Raw genomic sequence first — 16,240 nt, 5'->3', positions numbered from 1 at the left:
TGAATGGGACCGCTTTTCTACTTGAGCCATTTTAACCAAAGCAAAATAACCTAAGTAATACAAAGTTAAAATACAGCATAAAGATATAAAAACAGACATACTAATTCTACTTAGGAATGTAATTATGATGTTACATTTTTAAATCCACAATTATGTTTAGGAAATCACACAAACATAGATCACTGATTTGAATGAAATGCATAAATTTGTAGCAAAGCTTTGTAGTTATAAAAAAAAAACAAAAAAACAACAAAAAAAAAATTACCAAAGAATGCGCAAAATTAATGTTTATTCCACCTTTGTGTCATATTCCTGGATCCTTCACCAATGTTACATGAGGAAAAAAACAGAAGCAAAACAAAACGATAAGCTGAAATCAGAATCACTAATGTTATCAAGTAGGGAAACAAATAAATTAAAATCTAGCAGCCATCAGCGAGAGTACAGCAAAAACAATGCTGTAAAAAGAAACAAAGAAAATTGCTAGAAAACTGTATGCATCATACTCTTTCAAACCAGCAAAATATGCTCCTGCATACAATGGTACATAAACACTTTTTTTTTCCTGTAAGGTATAGAAATGCATGTTGTTTTTTGGATATTGTGGCTGGGCAAATGTTTTGTAATATGAATTCTAATAAGCTATAACAGAGTGGGCCAGGAACACGTTTATGGATTCTGGGGATGATGTGTACTGTTATTTCTTTGATTGGGATAGTAGATACTATAACCAAAATTAAAAAAAAAAAAATATGAACACAGAAGTACAAGACAAAGGCGAATGAGACTTCTCTTATATCTTAGCAACATTTAGATGGAAATCAAATTTAAATGCAGTCCACTCTGCTTTTGAAGAGGCTTTGGTTCAGCTCCCAAATCTCGATTGCTTGACGCAGTCTCCTATGAGAATATTCAGAAGGTGTCTTCTTAAACAACAAACCTATTTTTAGTGGTGGAGCCGCTTTTAGTAGCTGTGTCTGCATGGGACTGATAACCAATCGCCATCTTTGGAGGAAGTCCTAACCTTTCCTTGTATACTCTCCTAGAAAAAGAAACAAGTCATTACTTTTTATTCATATCTTTCTAAAAGTAGATATTAGTAATCTTGATACAATATCTAGACTGTAGAATTAAACAAAATTGTATACTTTGCCTATACATACGATGTACTCCACATTTTTATAGCAATCTTGGTTAATCAATTAATATTTGAGAACCTACTATGTAGCAGGGACAGTGGTATTACTGCTAAAACGAAAGTGAGCAAAGTAGGGACAATCCCTGGCTCAAGCTATCTATACCCCAGTAAGGAAAATAACCACAAATATAAATGGGGGAGCTGTATCACATTTGCACTTATTTACACAAAATGACTTATATGCACGGCTTCTTTCATTCTTTGATCTGTTATATGATCTGAAATATAAAGCTGTACTTTTCACATTATTTTTTTTTTGGTGCCATCGAGTCAATTCTGACTCACAGTGACCCCATAGAACAGAACAGATCTACCTGGTAGTGTAGTGGTTACAAATTGGTGTGCTAATATCACGGTCAGCAGTTGTAAACTACCAGCTGTTCTGCGGGAGAAAGATGAGGCTTTCTGTTCCCGTAAAGATTTACAGCCTTGGAAACTCTGTACAAGGTTGCTATGAGTCAGAACCAACTCCACGGCACATAACAACAACAATCCCATAGGATTTCTTTATGGAAGCAGACCATCAGGTCTTTCCGCCAAGGAGTCACTGGTGGGTTTGAACAACTGACCTTCCAGTTAGTAGCTAAGCACCTGACCATTGTGCCACCAGTGTTCCGTTGTATTTCATGTATGAATCCTAGCAAATATTATATATTAACTGCAAGGTCAACAGCCACTCCTAAGAAACCCTACACAGGCTCACTATGAGTCAGAACCAATTTGGCACTTAGTAGCAGTACACAATTACATTCATTTCGCCTATCACTGACAAAATTGTAAACACATCTATAAAAATTAAAACACTTTAAGGGTGATTTATGGTATTTTAGAATGTGTATGATTTTTAACTTACACATATTCACTGACTCTAGAACCTAATTTTCAAGATGCCACTCTACTGTAAGACTAAGTATGATCAGTTTCAAAATGGGCAAGAATAAAGACTATGATACTATATAACAAGGAGGACTTAATCTCATATAGAAAATGAAAGAAGCTCCTGTATCAAAGTAATGAGGTTAAAAGTATAATGTCAAAAAGACTAAGCACAATAAAGGCAGAAGAACAAAAATAAGGCTATGGTTACAGGTCATCAAGAAAATGAGTATAAAATATACAAGACGACGACGGCCAGCAGAAGAATGATGAAGCCAGGTGAAAACACAGGGACACGTATGCAAGGGCTAAAGGGGATCATGGTAAATAGTGAAATATACACACGAACAGAGGCATAGGCAGAATGGGTATGAGAGCAAGAGTGTGGTATATTATATAACCCTCAAATAGATAAAGTTTTGATAAAGAGAATATTGGTAGATGGGTATTTAGCTTTCCTGCAAACATTAACTATGAATGTGGCGGAGCACATAGTGGGCAAAATAAAAACTTCTGAGATATGAGTTTCTGGACCTGGGGGCTGAGGGAAACCATGGTCAATTCACGTAACACAGTCCACAAAATGTTCTACATCCTACTTTGGTGAGGAGCGCCTGGTATCTTCTAAGATCATGAGGAGCCATCTAAGGTGTACCTATTGGTCTTTATATGCAGAAGAAGGAAAAGTGAGGAGAATTGAAGAGGCTTGCAATCAATTAGTTCAACGAATTAATGAAACATTTGAACATCATTTCTCCATGACACCGAGACCAGAACTAGAGGGTGCTCACTACCACTAACAACAGCTCTGAAAAGAATAACACTGCAAGAAAATGTGGAAAAAAACTCAAATTAAACAAACAATTAGGCTTACTGATCAGAAAGAGACTGGAGGACCCTGAGACTACAGCCCCCGACCATCCTTCAAATCTGGAAAGGAACCCACCTTTGTGGCCCAATTTTTACTCAAGTAAACTTGAGGGATAACACTACTAGTAAGGAATGTTGTTGTTAAGTGCCATCGAGTCAGTTCCGACTCATAGCGACCTTGTAAGGAGCAGCTGATGGGTTTGAACCACCAACCTTGTGATTAGCAGTCCAGTGCTGTCTCTACAGTGCCACACCAGGATGCACACCACAGAATGGCCAATCATTCAAAATCAAAAGGGCAACATTTACCTAAAGAGAAAGTTGAGAAGGGATGGGAAGGAAGGTAGAATGGAAATAGAAACCAAAGGAGGAAGTGGGATAACTGTTGTAACATGGAAGGGAGTATAATCATGAAACAAACTACAATTTGTTTAATGTAAAACTGATGATCTGTCTGTAAGCTGTCAATAAATTCACAATAAAAAGTTTAAATAAGAATATGAATATGACCCAGGATATCAAGGTGCCTCAGGACAGATGACAATAGGTCACCGTAGTAATTTGGATCTTTATACTAAGACTAACAAAAATAAATAAATAATAGAATCAAAACTGAAGGAAAATTGTTTTACAGGAGCTAATGTCTTCACAATATGACACTGGAATATTTTTTCATTCATGACTTCCACATGCCAGATTTTACTACTTTCCCTCCAGTATTAAGTTGTGGAAAAAATCATTTTATAATAAAAATTTCAACTACTGTCAGATTTATAAAAGTCATACAAACTCAGTAGGGTTAAAAGTAAAAATCTTCCTTGAAAAATTAAAGTTAAAATGCTTTATAGAGATTCGAAAAACTTTTAATGTGGCACAATTTTAAATTTTTTGAGGTAATCATACTTCTTTAATTCTGATTTTCAAAGAAATGTGAAACTCCACAATTAAGTTTTGATGCTGGTGAAAAAAGATCAGGAATGCAATGACAAACCTACAGTTACACTCACTCGTCGCTTACGGACATGGATGGATCTGTTCCAAAGACCTGGAACAAAATGGTCATTTTTCCATTTTGAGGATGGATGTCCACACACTATTACATAAATGCCAAATTACATCACTACATACTTGCCAAACCATCACGAAATGCGGTCCAGTCAAATAGACCCATAATCTTAGCCATCACAGCTTCGCTACTTTTACACCTCACAAAACTCAGTGTTTGCTGCTGTCAAATGTATGGTCATAACACGCAAAACAGTCAGATAACAGATTTTTATACTGTTGTCATTAAGTGCCACATAGTCAGTTCTAACTCATAGCAACCCTGTATAGGGTTTTCAAGGAACGGCTGGTGAGCCTGAATTGCCTATCTTGTGGTTCAAACCAACCTTGCAGTCCAGTGAATTAACTAACCCAGTGTCACACCAGGATTCCTCTTTACGTTGTAGTAAATGTGAAATATTGAATGAGTTGATAAGTGAGGAGTCAATGTAATTCCCTTATGCCGAAATTTATGTAAATTAAAGCCTAGAAAATTCCTATTTTTTGTTCTTGTTGTTTTACAGAATAATTAAGTTCATATGAGAATTCATGTTTGAAAATTCACACACAAAAGGAAAAAAACAAACATTTTGATCAATACTTGTTATTAACACAAAAAAAAGTCATTTTACTAATTTAGATGAAAATCCTAGTTAGTACTAACAATGGTGGGAAAAGACAAAATGTAGACAATATTCGTACAAAGAATAAAATTTTAAATAAAAAGTCTATGTATGTGTACACATACAAAATACATTGGTTTGTAATAAGTGTGGTACATTAGTGCTGTGATTCCTAAGTAGGAAAAGAGAATCACAGCCTCACCTGGGAAATGAAATATTACATGCCAAAGTAGAGAGTAACTTTATAAAAATTAAAAAATTATGAATAAGACATTAAGCACCAACAGTGCTTAAAAATTATACAAATGTCCATGAAAACAATACAAAGAACATATTTCTAAACCTCCCAATAAAATGAAGATTTTTAGCTATATTAATAATGTCAAAATAGGTAAACAGTAAAACGTACCCTATATGTGTAACAGCATCTCTGTTTTCACATTCAGTAGTCCATATTGCTATCTTATCGCCTTTAGCTCTAACATTAACAACAGCTCCACATACATCATCACTGTAGTCATCAAAAGATTCTCCAATAAGGCACAGCAGCTTAAAAATAAATCAATCCAAAATTGCATTCAACAGATTTTAAAACTGCAAATGTCTAATATATAAAACTAAATTCAAACAAGACTTTTTTTATATGAGGCTATTATATATTAATTATTACTGATTTTGCTATCTGTGAACTTATCCCATCTAGTTGTTCAATTTTTCCCATCATTTTTAAACTAGAGTTGATGTTTCAGCAAGAATTGGAACCAACTCAACATCACCTAACAATACAACAGATTCTATTTATGCATATAGTTCTTTGTCCTGACTTTTTAATATAGAATTCTAAAATTGCATTTATTGATGGTGGTGGTGGCTGTGTGCTGTCCTGACTTATATCAATGACTTCTGCGGCTGTAAATCTTTACAGTAGCAAAAAGTTTCATCTTTCTCCTAGCATTTATTAAATGCTAACTATAAACCAGACACTGTGTTACAACATAGGAATTCAAAAGGTTTGTGGGAAAATTCCATTCCACTACCCTTTAATTCCATTTTTCCAAGAACTTTTTGAAGCCCTCTATCATGTCTTGTAAAGCAAAAATCCCAGAATACACCACAACATACAAGTTGGATGGTGTTTAACAATTTCATTGTTTGTGTCTATGATATGCTGTAATTGTTAGGCTAACAAACTGACAATGAGCAGTGGAAAGAGTCAAATGTCAGTCACTTTATATCTAATTGGCAGTATGATGATGCAGGGGGAGCATGGGGTATAATACAAATAATATACATAATTTATATGATAAAACAAAACTGGGGTTTATATTTTCTACAGTGAGCATCCTATCCCTTCTCTGTCTTTTGGCTAAGATCAAGTGTAGAATGAGCAATCTTATGTCCTGTTAAGTAACTAACATCAAATGAACTTAAGTTTCAGTATTCGAAAACTTTCTCTAAAGCTATTTTGTAATTTTAAAACCTTACTGTCTCTAGCCAAAAGCGATCGAGGTCACTTCGTCTCTGCTGTTTGTTCAATGTAATTAGCCATCGTCCTCCTCGTTTGTTTTTCTCATCTTCCCACATGGGCTCAATACCATCCTACAGAGTTAGAAGAAAATAACACTAAACAATATTGCTACTCTGCCTTTGAAAGATAATCATTATAAAAAGCAAATAATAACTCTTAACTTCTACTGCATTTACTGTAACACTTCATTGATATAGTAATGAAAGATACAGCATATAGGAACTTAAAGCCAAAAGCATGGGATTGCAGAATTAGAGTTTTGGCTTAACACTTATGCTAGGTTCAAAGTTCTTAATAACTTTTTGAGTAACAGATGTCTTTGAGAAAAGCTATGCAGCACATTTTTACAAAGCCCCTGAGTGGTATAGTTTATAACCAAAAGATTGGTTGTTCAAGTCTACCATGCTACTTCTAAAACAACCAGTCATTGAAAGTTCCAATGGCGCACAGCCTCTACTTTGACACACAAGGGGTTGTCATGAGTCACAATTTACTTTACAATTAAGTGGTGCTTCTGGTATTGGTAGTACAATTTTACATCCAGAAAAATATGTACAAAATTGTACAATTTTAGAGTTAATGAGTAACACAATCCTCCTAGCCCGATAAAGCCTACTCATGGATCTCTCGAGGACGCATGCCTCCCTGATTAAAAATCCATGACAAACTCTGGGCGATTTCACTTTCCTCAAATATATGAAGATTATACAGGCAAAGCTGTTTTTTCAAAATCAAGCAGAGAATGTACACATACAATAAGACTCTCACTCAATATCTATATATACTATAAATAGGGGGGGAATTTTTTTAAAGTTATTATTATAATCATCACAATATTAATTATTCCTAAGCAAGATTTCATAAGGACTACCTGAATGGTTCAGAGTCCTATAGTAAATATACAAAATCACCAATTAAGCATACCTTAAAAAGTGAGTAGTCACAGCCAGGCATTAAATTACTAGACAACTGGATATGGTTGTACAAACTGGGTAAAAGAAAAGGACAATTATAAATACAGAACATATAATGCTGAGTGCAAGGACTTATGTATACATTTAGAGAACCTTATGAAAATATATATAACGTTCATGTTTACTTATTTTTCTACCAAGTGAGGCTCTATAATAGAACAGAAGAGATCTGATGTTAGTTTAGGAATCAATTTCTGATGACACATAGGATTTTCAAAATCAGATATTCAATGAATTTAGCATGACAAAAAATATTTTAATGTATGTATTTATGTGTGTGTGTATATATATATATATAAAAGAAACTGAGAAATAAGTTTTGAGATGACTTCAAGTAGGTGAAAACTTTATGAAGCTAATGAGCTTTGTTCACACACACACACACGAGACATTAAGTAAGATAAAGACAAATTTCTGGAACATCAGAAATGCATGATCGATATAAATTAACATTATTCTCAGAGGTATCCAAGAATATATAACATCACAGGCTATTAATAACCTATTAATACAATATAATCACATTTGGGAAGCTATTTTAATTTAAAACAAGGCTTTGAGAGTTTAGTCCCTTAAATATGGGATACAAACCTGGAATCTATGTTTTTAAACTGCAACATTTGTAATGGCTTAGATATATGCACTAACCTGAAGGCAAAAGACTGAAAAATGGCTAACTCATTTGAACTGTAGTTGTTTTGTTTTGTGTTTTAATAGAATGTCCTGATGTGGCACTGTAGGATAAGCACTAGATTGCTAACTGAAAGGTCAGCAGTTCAAAGCCACCAGCCACTCTCCTATACAGCGTCACTATGAGTTAGAACTGACTCGACGGCACTTAACATTACTAAATGGAAGAAATCATGAGTTTATGCAGTTATGTCTGTAGACCATGATGACCTTATTTCTCATAGACAGGTTTTTCAAATCCTATTTTATCCCTAAGGAGCCCTTTCTATAGGAATATTTCAAGCAGAGTTTAAAGAATGAATTTAGCATTCTTTAGATCACATATTGCACAGGATACTACACAAATCCAATTTGCATAAGCCATCCTAAAACCAAATAATGTTTGCTGAGTCATTCTAAATAATGGTTATTCCTATCAATCTACTAACTATTGAAAGCACCAGTAGGCAACAAAACAGAACTGGGCATGTGGGAGGGAATGACCTTCATCAGTGGCATTCAAGGTAAAAACAGACTAATGCTTCTTTCTGGTCTCCTTTGACCATCACAATGTTCTGAGATATCTTAATGTTATGTCTATAATGAGAATTTGCATTGGCTCATTTTAGCAGAGCCCTAAAACTACACAGTGGATAAACTCAAAAGGGCTTGTTTGCCACAGTGAAAAATTAAGTGACTTACACATTTATAGCAAAGTGAAGGACTCCTCCATATCTTTAAACTAGATAAATACAAATCTGAATCTAAGGGGGGAAATGGTTCAAGACTTCCTTAGTCTCGGCCGGTGACCTCTATTTGTGTTTGTTTCAGAGGACTTGAATAAACAGAGGATAAATACTTGATGTTTTGGAAGAACAAAACAACCCTAGTAGCTGGACAAATAGACCTATGAATTGCTATCAAGTGCCATGAAATCAGTTTTGACTCATAGCAACCCTGTATAGTATTTCCAAAGAGTGACTGGTGGATTTCAACCACCAACCTCATGGTTAGCAGTCCCTGACCCTCTACTTTTTAACAAGTTTGATCTCCCCTCCAGTAACTGGTTCCACCTGTCCAAAATATGAGGTGAAGTTTTGCCATCCTCCCCTCTTAGGAGTATTCTGGCTACACTACTTACAAGACAGATTTGTTTGTTGCTCTGGCAGCCCATGATATATTCAGTATTTTCCACCAACAAATTTCAAAAGTATCAAATTTCAGTCTTCCTTATTCACTGTCCATATGAAGAAACTGAAAAACATGGCTTGGCTCACGTGCACCTTAGTCCTTAAAATGACATCTTTACATTTCAAAATTTAAAGAGTTCTTTTGCAGATTTGCCTAATGCAGCATGTTTAATTTCCTGACTGCTAACATAGGTGTTGACGATAAATCCTATCTTTTCTTTATCATGATGTTGCTTTACTGTTCCAGTTGTAAGGTTGTTTTTCCCCCCCTTGATGTTGATATGATCCCTACTAAAAGTTACAGCCTTTGATCTTCATCAGTAAGTGCTTCAAGTCCTCTTCATTTTCAGCAAGTAAGGTTGTATCATCTGTATGAGTCTTCCTCCAAATCCCAATGCCAACTCTATTTCACGTAGTCCAGCTTCTTAAATTATTTGCTCATCATACAAACTGAATGGTAAAAGGATACAAGGTTGATGCATACCTTTCCTTATCTTAAACCACACAGCACCATCGCTCTATTCAAACAACAGCATCTTGTTCTATATACAAGAGTTCAATAAGTGTTCTGGAATTCCCATCCTTACTACTGTTATCCTTTATTTGTTATGATCTGCAATTCAATATCTTTCTTGTACTTTCTTCTTTCAGCTAAGATCCATCTGACAATATCAATGATACCTCTTGTTCCACCTCCTCTTCTTAATCTGGCTTGAATCTCTACACTGAAATAGATTCCAACTCATAAGGACCCTATATGACAATATTAATGATATTATTCAATAATTTCCACATTCTGCTGGGTTACCTTTTTTTGGAATGTGCACAAATATGGAGCTTTTCTTGTCAATTGGTCGGGTACCTGTCTTCCAAATTTCTTGGTATAAACAAGTGAGCACTTCCAGCACCACATGTTTGTAACATCTCACTTGGTATTCCATCTAGCCATTGTTTGTAGCCAATGCCGTCAGTGCAGCTTAACTTCTTTCTTCAATACCATCAGTACTTGACTGTTGTTAAGTGCCGTTGAGTCAGTTCCGACCCATAGCAACCCTGTATAGGGTTTCCGAGGAGCAGATAGTGAGCTTGAACCGCCAACCTTACAATTCAAACAGCTTTGCAGTCTGGCGCATTAATCCACAGCACTACACCAGGACTTCAAATACTGAATTGTTGGCAAATTCTTCTTGGTACAGTGATTGCATGTATTCCTTCCTTCGTTTGTTTCCTGTATCCTTCAATATTTTGTCCATAGACTCCTTCAATATTACAACTTGGTTTGATTTTTTTTTTTTTTTCCTGTTTGAAAAGTATGTCCATCCCCCTTTAAGTTTTCTAAATCTGGTTTTTTTATATTTCATTATAATACTTTACCGTCCTTCTTGAGATGCCTGCCCTTTGGAACTTTCTGTTCATTTTACCCATTCTACTATCAAGAACAAATTTTAAAATCTTTTCTGCCATCCATTTTTGTCTTTTCTTTCTTTGTTGTTGTCCTTTTAATGACATTTTGCTTTCTCATTGATGTCCTCCCACAACCTGTTTGGCCTTTGGTCATCAATACTGAATACATGAAATGATGGTCTCTAAATTCCAGTGGGAGATACTCAAAGTTATACTTTATATAATGTTCTGCTGCATTAAAAAGCCATGAGGCTTTTACTGGCTAATTTGTTTCAGAAACATATTACTAGGATCTCCTTCCCAATCTGTTTTAAGAAGCTCTGTTGAAGCCTGTCCACCATGGGTGACTCTGCTGGTATTTGAAGTATTGGTGGCACCAGAGTAAGACAAGCTGACAGAGAAGTGGTAGAAGGAAATCTTAGGGACAAGGAATAGAAAATATTCAGAGAAACAAAGGATGACACGACTGGTGCTTTTTCTAAAACTGGTAAGAATAATCACCAAATAGTTATGAGGAGATGGAAACAAAACAAGGTAAGTTCCGCCTAGAGAAAACCTGTTAACTATTCATTCTCACCCTTCAATTTGTGACAGCAGCTTACAAGAAATTTTTAACTAATGCCAGATAGTAGTCTCACAAGTATAAATCCACAGAAACTGTACCATCAAATTAAAAACTACACGACTAATAAAACAGGAAATATCCTAAACTAAATAGTTACTTACGCCCAAAAATCTTCAACAGTATCAAACTTAGAGATGAGCCGAAGGTTTGCTTGCCAAGTTTTGCTTTTATCATTTTTAAAAAACCAGAGCGCCCATCTACAGTAAACAAAACAAAACTAAGTGTCAGAAAATATTGGTTGTTTTATGGTGGCAAATAATGAATAACTTCTGTATTTCTTTCATTTAAAAGTATATATTTTGTGCCTGCTGCATAAGAGATTTTCTGCAAACCCACAAATGGAGTCTCTCAATGGAATTCACAGAAATGAAATAGAGACAAGTGCAGTGTGTTTAGTGCTATGACAACAATAATCAAAGTTACTTAAGAAAGCAAAGCAGAGGCACTTAACCACACAGGACAGTGAAGAAGAGGAAAGCTGAGTCTTCAGAGGAATAAAAAAAAAATATTAATTAAAACGGAGAGATAGCAATGCTAGAAAGAAGAAATTATTCAATGTGATTTTATGTTTACTCAAACCCACAAATGAGAGAATAATAAAATTTAATATAAGGATTCAATGAGTACTGCTGCCAGTTAAATTCAGAATATATACAAATTTCTACATTTCTATACACGCGTATTAATTTAATACATTAAAGATAAATGCTATCATTCTAAGATATCTTTCATATAAATCAAATTCAATATTCTTTGAATTACTATACCTAAAGTTAATGGGAAATGCCACTTCTTCTGGATTAAATTGCTGAATGAAGCTGAAGAAGTCTCCAAATGGACACATACTTCATACAGCTTTATGATTGATTAATGCTCTAACCCCAGTTAGAGATAAAGAGATGCATTTTAATATCTATTTGATAATTTGTCTGCATTTGACAACTACATTTTAAAAAAAAAAAAAAAGGAGGAAAATTTTTAATAATTCAGTCATTTTTAATAAATCTAAAACTATCCACTGAACAATAAAAACCTTGTTCAGTGTAAATAATAATTATGTGACTGAGCAAAAATGTTTGTACAAAGATGTGTATTTTGAAAAAAATGTAATAGTCTAAATGCCTACAACTGTATTATTAAAATCAGGAGACTCAGAGCGTAAACTGCATATCCCAAGACCCTTCCAGGACCCCTAAGAGATGAAAATTATTTTTATAATTAATACACCACTATTTTTTTTAAATCTAATTAATAAAAAGTTGTTGTTGAGTGTCACGGAGTTGGTTCTGACTCATAGCAACACTGTATAGGGTTTTCCACGGATCAAACAAATGGTGAGTTTGAACCACCAACCCTGTGATTAGCTATCCAATGCTTATCCTACAGCACCACACACAACACCAGAAGTTCAATGGTAAAGAGCAATGGTAAATCTGTTTGCCTTAGAAAAAAATAAGGAAGGGGTACTCAACTGAACTAACAATCACTATATCCTTTATCAACATCAATCCTCACAGTCCAGCACCAGTTTGATAAGAATGGTCTTGCTGAAGAATTAAAATTATTAGTGTCATTACATTTAAATCTGTACATGTATCTTTTCATATTCTGTATGAAAAACATTTCTAATGTGTATCAGTATACAATACATATACAACTCTTTGAATTGGGAGGGAAACCAGTCACTAATATTTTTTACTTCAAAGAATAATTACTACAAAGTGGTTATGAATCGGGCTGCTAATCTCATGGTCACCTGTTCGAAATGATCAGCTGCTCCGCGGGAGAAAGATGAGGCTTTCTATTCCCGTAAAGATTTACAGCCTCAGAAACCCTGTACAGGGTCGCTATGGGTTGGAACCGGCTTGATGACACTTAACAACAACAATAACAAATGTGATGGTGGGAGAAAGATGAGGCTTTCTGCTCCCATAAATGTTTACAGCCTCGGAAACCCTGTACAGGGTCACTATGAGTGGCAACGGACTCGACGGCACTTAACAACAACGTGATGGCTAAAACTGTGGTTGCCTTGGCAAGGTCAGACCAAGTGATTTCACAGGACTTAAACAACACTTAACAACAACAACATTGTAATGGATGGGGCCCTAGTGCAGCACTGGCGGGTCAGCACTGGATGCTAACCAAAAGATCTGCATACAAACCTACCAGACACTCTTGGGAATCCTACACAGGCTCAATATGAGTCGGAACTGACTCAACACACTTAACAATAACAAAATTGTATAATTATGTGTTTCAACATTTAAAACATCTGCATAACTTATTGATCCAGTATTTTCCAAATATAAGATAGACCAACAAAAATTAATTTAATGAATTAGGAAAAGATTTTAAATATAGGTTAAGACTCCACAATTCAACCAATCTTTAGGAAACTGAAGAATATTCACAATTACTTTAAAGGATTATTAAAAATTCTCTATTTTCCAACTGCAAATCTGTATAAGGTCAGACTTTCTTCTTACATTCCACCAAAACCAAGTATCACATACTAAATGCAAAAGCATATCTGAAATCCAAAATCCAGCTGATTTAAACCTAGAACTTCAAAATATTTGGGAAAACTGTAAACAATGTCTTCTTTTGCTATATTTTCTCATGAAAAGTTTTATATTAGCATGTAGGTTTTAAAAATAAATATATAAATATTTGCTTCTCAGGTTTATTTTCTAATATAGAGTCCTGGTGTGGCGCTGTAGGATAAGCACTGGATTGCTAACCACAAGGTCGGCAGCTCAAGCCCACCAGCCGTTCCTCAGAAACCCTACACAGGGGTCCATAAGAGTCAGAACCAACTCACGGCACTTAACAACATTGTAACAAAAGACCACAAAGTGCATGTTTTTAAGAACACAAGTTTCTTCTCTCACAGTTTCAAAGGACAGCAGGATACTAGGTATGCTCTTTCCTTGCCAACTTTGGGACTCCTGGTGTGGCGCTGTTGGATTAGCACTAGATTTGAACAAGGTCAACAATTCAAACCCACCAGTTGCTCCTCAGAAACCCCGCACAGTCATTTAAAACAATGAAGCAAAATCTGTACAGTAACACAAGTCATTAGCTTTGTCATTTACGTAATACACAACCTGTTATACACAAATATCATGTTATTCTTGGATTCCAAGAGTACTACTCTGTCCCAGTTTATATGTCTCTATCATTCATTCATAGGCATTCTTCTTCAACATAAACCACCTAAATGCTGGTGTCTCAAGTTTCTGTAGTGACTCAACTTCTTAAAAGACCTGTCATTCACTAAGGTGGTTTTGAGTACAACCGATCTACTCATAAATTTCAAACCATCTCTCCCCTAGTTCTCCTTTCTGAACTCAAGACTCACATCCAACTTCTTGCTAGACATGGGCAGCCTAGTGCAAATGGAATCTTCAATCTTTCTATCTAGAATATCCAACCTTTCCCTCCAAACCCTGCTGCCTAAGTCAGAACACCTCTGACCTTCACATCAGTCACCAAATTAAGGAAGGAGTTAGTTCTCCCTCCTAAGTATCTCTGCAATTTCTTTTCTTTACTACTACCACCATTGCTTTGGAGTCCTGGGTGTGGTTCTGTAGGATAAGCACTGGACTACTAACTGCAAGATTAGCAATTCAAACCAACACCAGTTCACTCCTTGGAAACTCTATACAGGGTTGTTATGAGTTAGAACTGACTCGAAAGCACTAACAATGACAAACCTCCATTGCTTTAATTTAGGTCACCATCATCCTTTGCCTAGACTATTCAAAGAGCCTCCAAAGTACTTCCTCTTATTCTAATCGATTTACACTACTTTCAGATCAGTTCAAAGCTAAAACCTAAAGTTCCTTCATTAAAGCTCTATATTCCATGGTGAATATGGTTCAAACATTCTCCATCAAGGCAGTTTCCAGTCTCATTTCTATACCACAATCTTCTCTCACCATTTCCCCTCTCATTTCCTGTAACCTATAAAGCTATAATGGAGTCTTGGTGTGGCAACACAGGATAAGCACTAGACTGCTTACCACAAGGTCAGTGGTTCAAACCCACCAGCTGCTCCTCAGAAATCCTAGTCAGAGTTACTAGGATTCAGAACTGACACGTTGGCACTTTAACAACATAGGGTTTGCATTAAAGAGTCCTGGTCAGGCTGTGATTAGGCATTTAGCTGCCAGCACAAAGTCAGCAGTTTTAACCTACCAGCCACTCCAAGGAAGAAAGGTGAGACTGCGCCCGGAAAAGATTTACAGTTTCAGAAATGCTATATATAGGATCATTATGAGTCTGAATCAACTCAATGACAATGAATTTGGTTTTTTCCGTATGTCCTTACAAGGAACCCTAGATGCTCGATGGTTAAGTACTCGGCTGCTACATAAAAGTCAGCAGCATGAATACATCCAACAGCTCTGTATGAAAAAAGACCTGGCACTCAACTCCTGTAAAGGTTACACAACAGCCTAGGAAACATATGGAGCAGTTCTACTCTGTTTCATAGGGTCCAAGGGAACTTTGTGATGATGGAAATATTTTATATCTGTGCTACGGGATACACAGCAAGTCAAGTGAAATTCAAGCACACAGGTAGCTACTTTATACTTTAAAGAGTATGCTGGGGCTGCTGCTAATTGCCATCAAGTCATTCTGAAAAGCCGCTAGTGTTTGAACCACCAACTTTCTGGTTACCAGTCTGGTGATATCCTACAGTATCACACCAGAACACGGCTTAAAAGTATGTTGTTGTTGTAAAGTGCCATTGAATGTTTTAATTCATAGTGACCCTATATAGGATTTCCAAGTAGCAACCAGCGAATTTGAACCACCAACCTTGCGGTTAGCAGTCCAGTGCTTACCATACCGTGCCACACCAGGTTAAGGTAGGGCAAAAGGCTTACCTGTTCTGTAGTGGATGTTTAATATAGTGTTCTGGGTTAGCAACCTCCTGATTAGATTCTGTTTTCTCTTCTTCTGTAGGCAGGGGATTAGGAGTAGGAGTGGTTTCCTAATGAAAAACAATAAAACATTACTTAGTGGAATATGACAACGATTATTAAATAAAAAGTTAAAACCAATAGGCCAGCATGGAGGGATTGGAACCATGGACCCATGGCAGTGAGATGATATACGATGGAATGAATGTAAAACTAAACTTCTCCCATGTAAACTATCATATAATTCACAAAAAAAAAAAAAAAAAAACCAACCCACTGAATTTGAAGAAAAATGGATCTCATAT

The 16,240-nt window shown here is 35.7% G+C and overlaps 1 protein-coding gene across 1 annotated transcript in view; it reads right to left on the bottom strand.

The window, feature by feature from the left end:
- Positions 1–273: 273 nt before the first annotated feature.
- LOC102841666 (eukaryotic translation initiation factor 4E-like) overlaps positions 274–16,240 on the bottom strand; it is a 68,920-nt gene continuing 52,953 nt past the window's right edge. Inside the window, exons 3-8 of the mRNA XM_006872960.1 lie at positions 15,900–16,006; positions 11,103–11,198; positions 7,064–7,127; positions 6,097–6,210; positions 5,021–5,160; positions 274–1,042 (exon numbers count right to left, since the gene is read on the bottom strand). Coding sequence (XP_006873022.1) covers positions 928–1,042; positions 5,021–5,160; positions 6,097–6,210; positions 7,064–7,127; positions 11,103–11,198; positions 15,900–16,006 — 636 coding nt within the window. The 3' untranslated portion in view covers positions 274–927. The remainder of the gene's footprint in view (positions 1,043–5,020; positions 5,161–6,096; positions 6,211–7,063; positions 7,128–11,102; positions 11,199–15,899; positions 16,007–16,240) is intronic.

Source organism: Chrysochloris asiatica, unplaced genomic scaffold (genome assembly GCF_000296735.1).
Source record: "Chrysochloris asiatica unplaced genomic scaffold, ChrAsi1.0 scaffold00216, whole genome shotgun sequence".
Lineage (NCBI taxonomy): Eukaryota > Metazoa > Chordata > Mammalia > Afrosoricida > Chrysochloridae > Chrysochloris > Chrysochloris asiatica.
The sequence above is the reverse complement of the archived record's forward strand: the minus strand, read 5'-3'. Positions and strand labels throughout refer to the sequence as shown.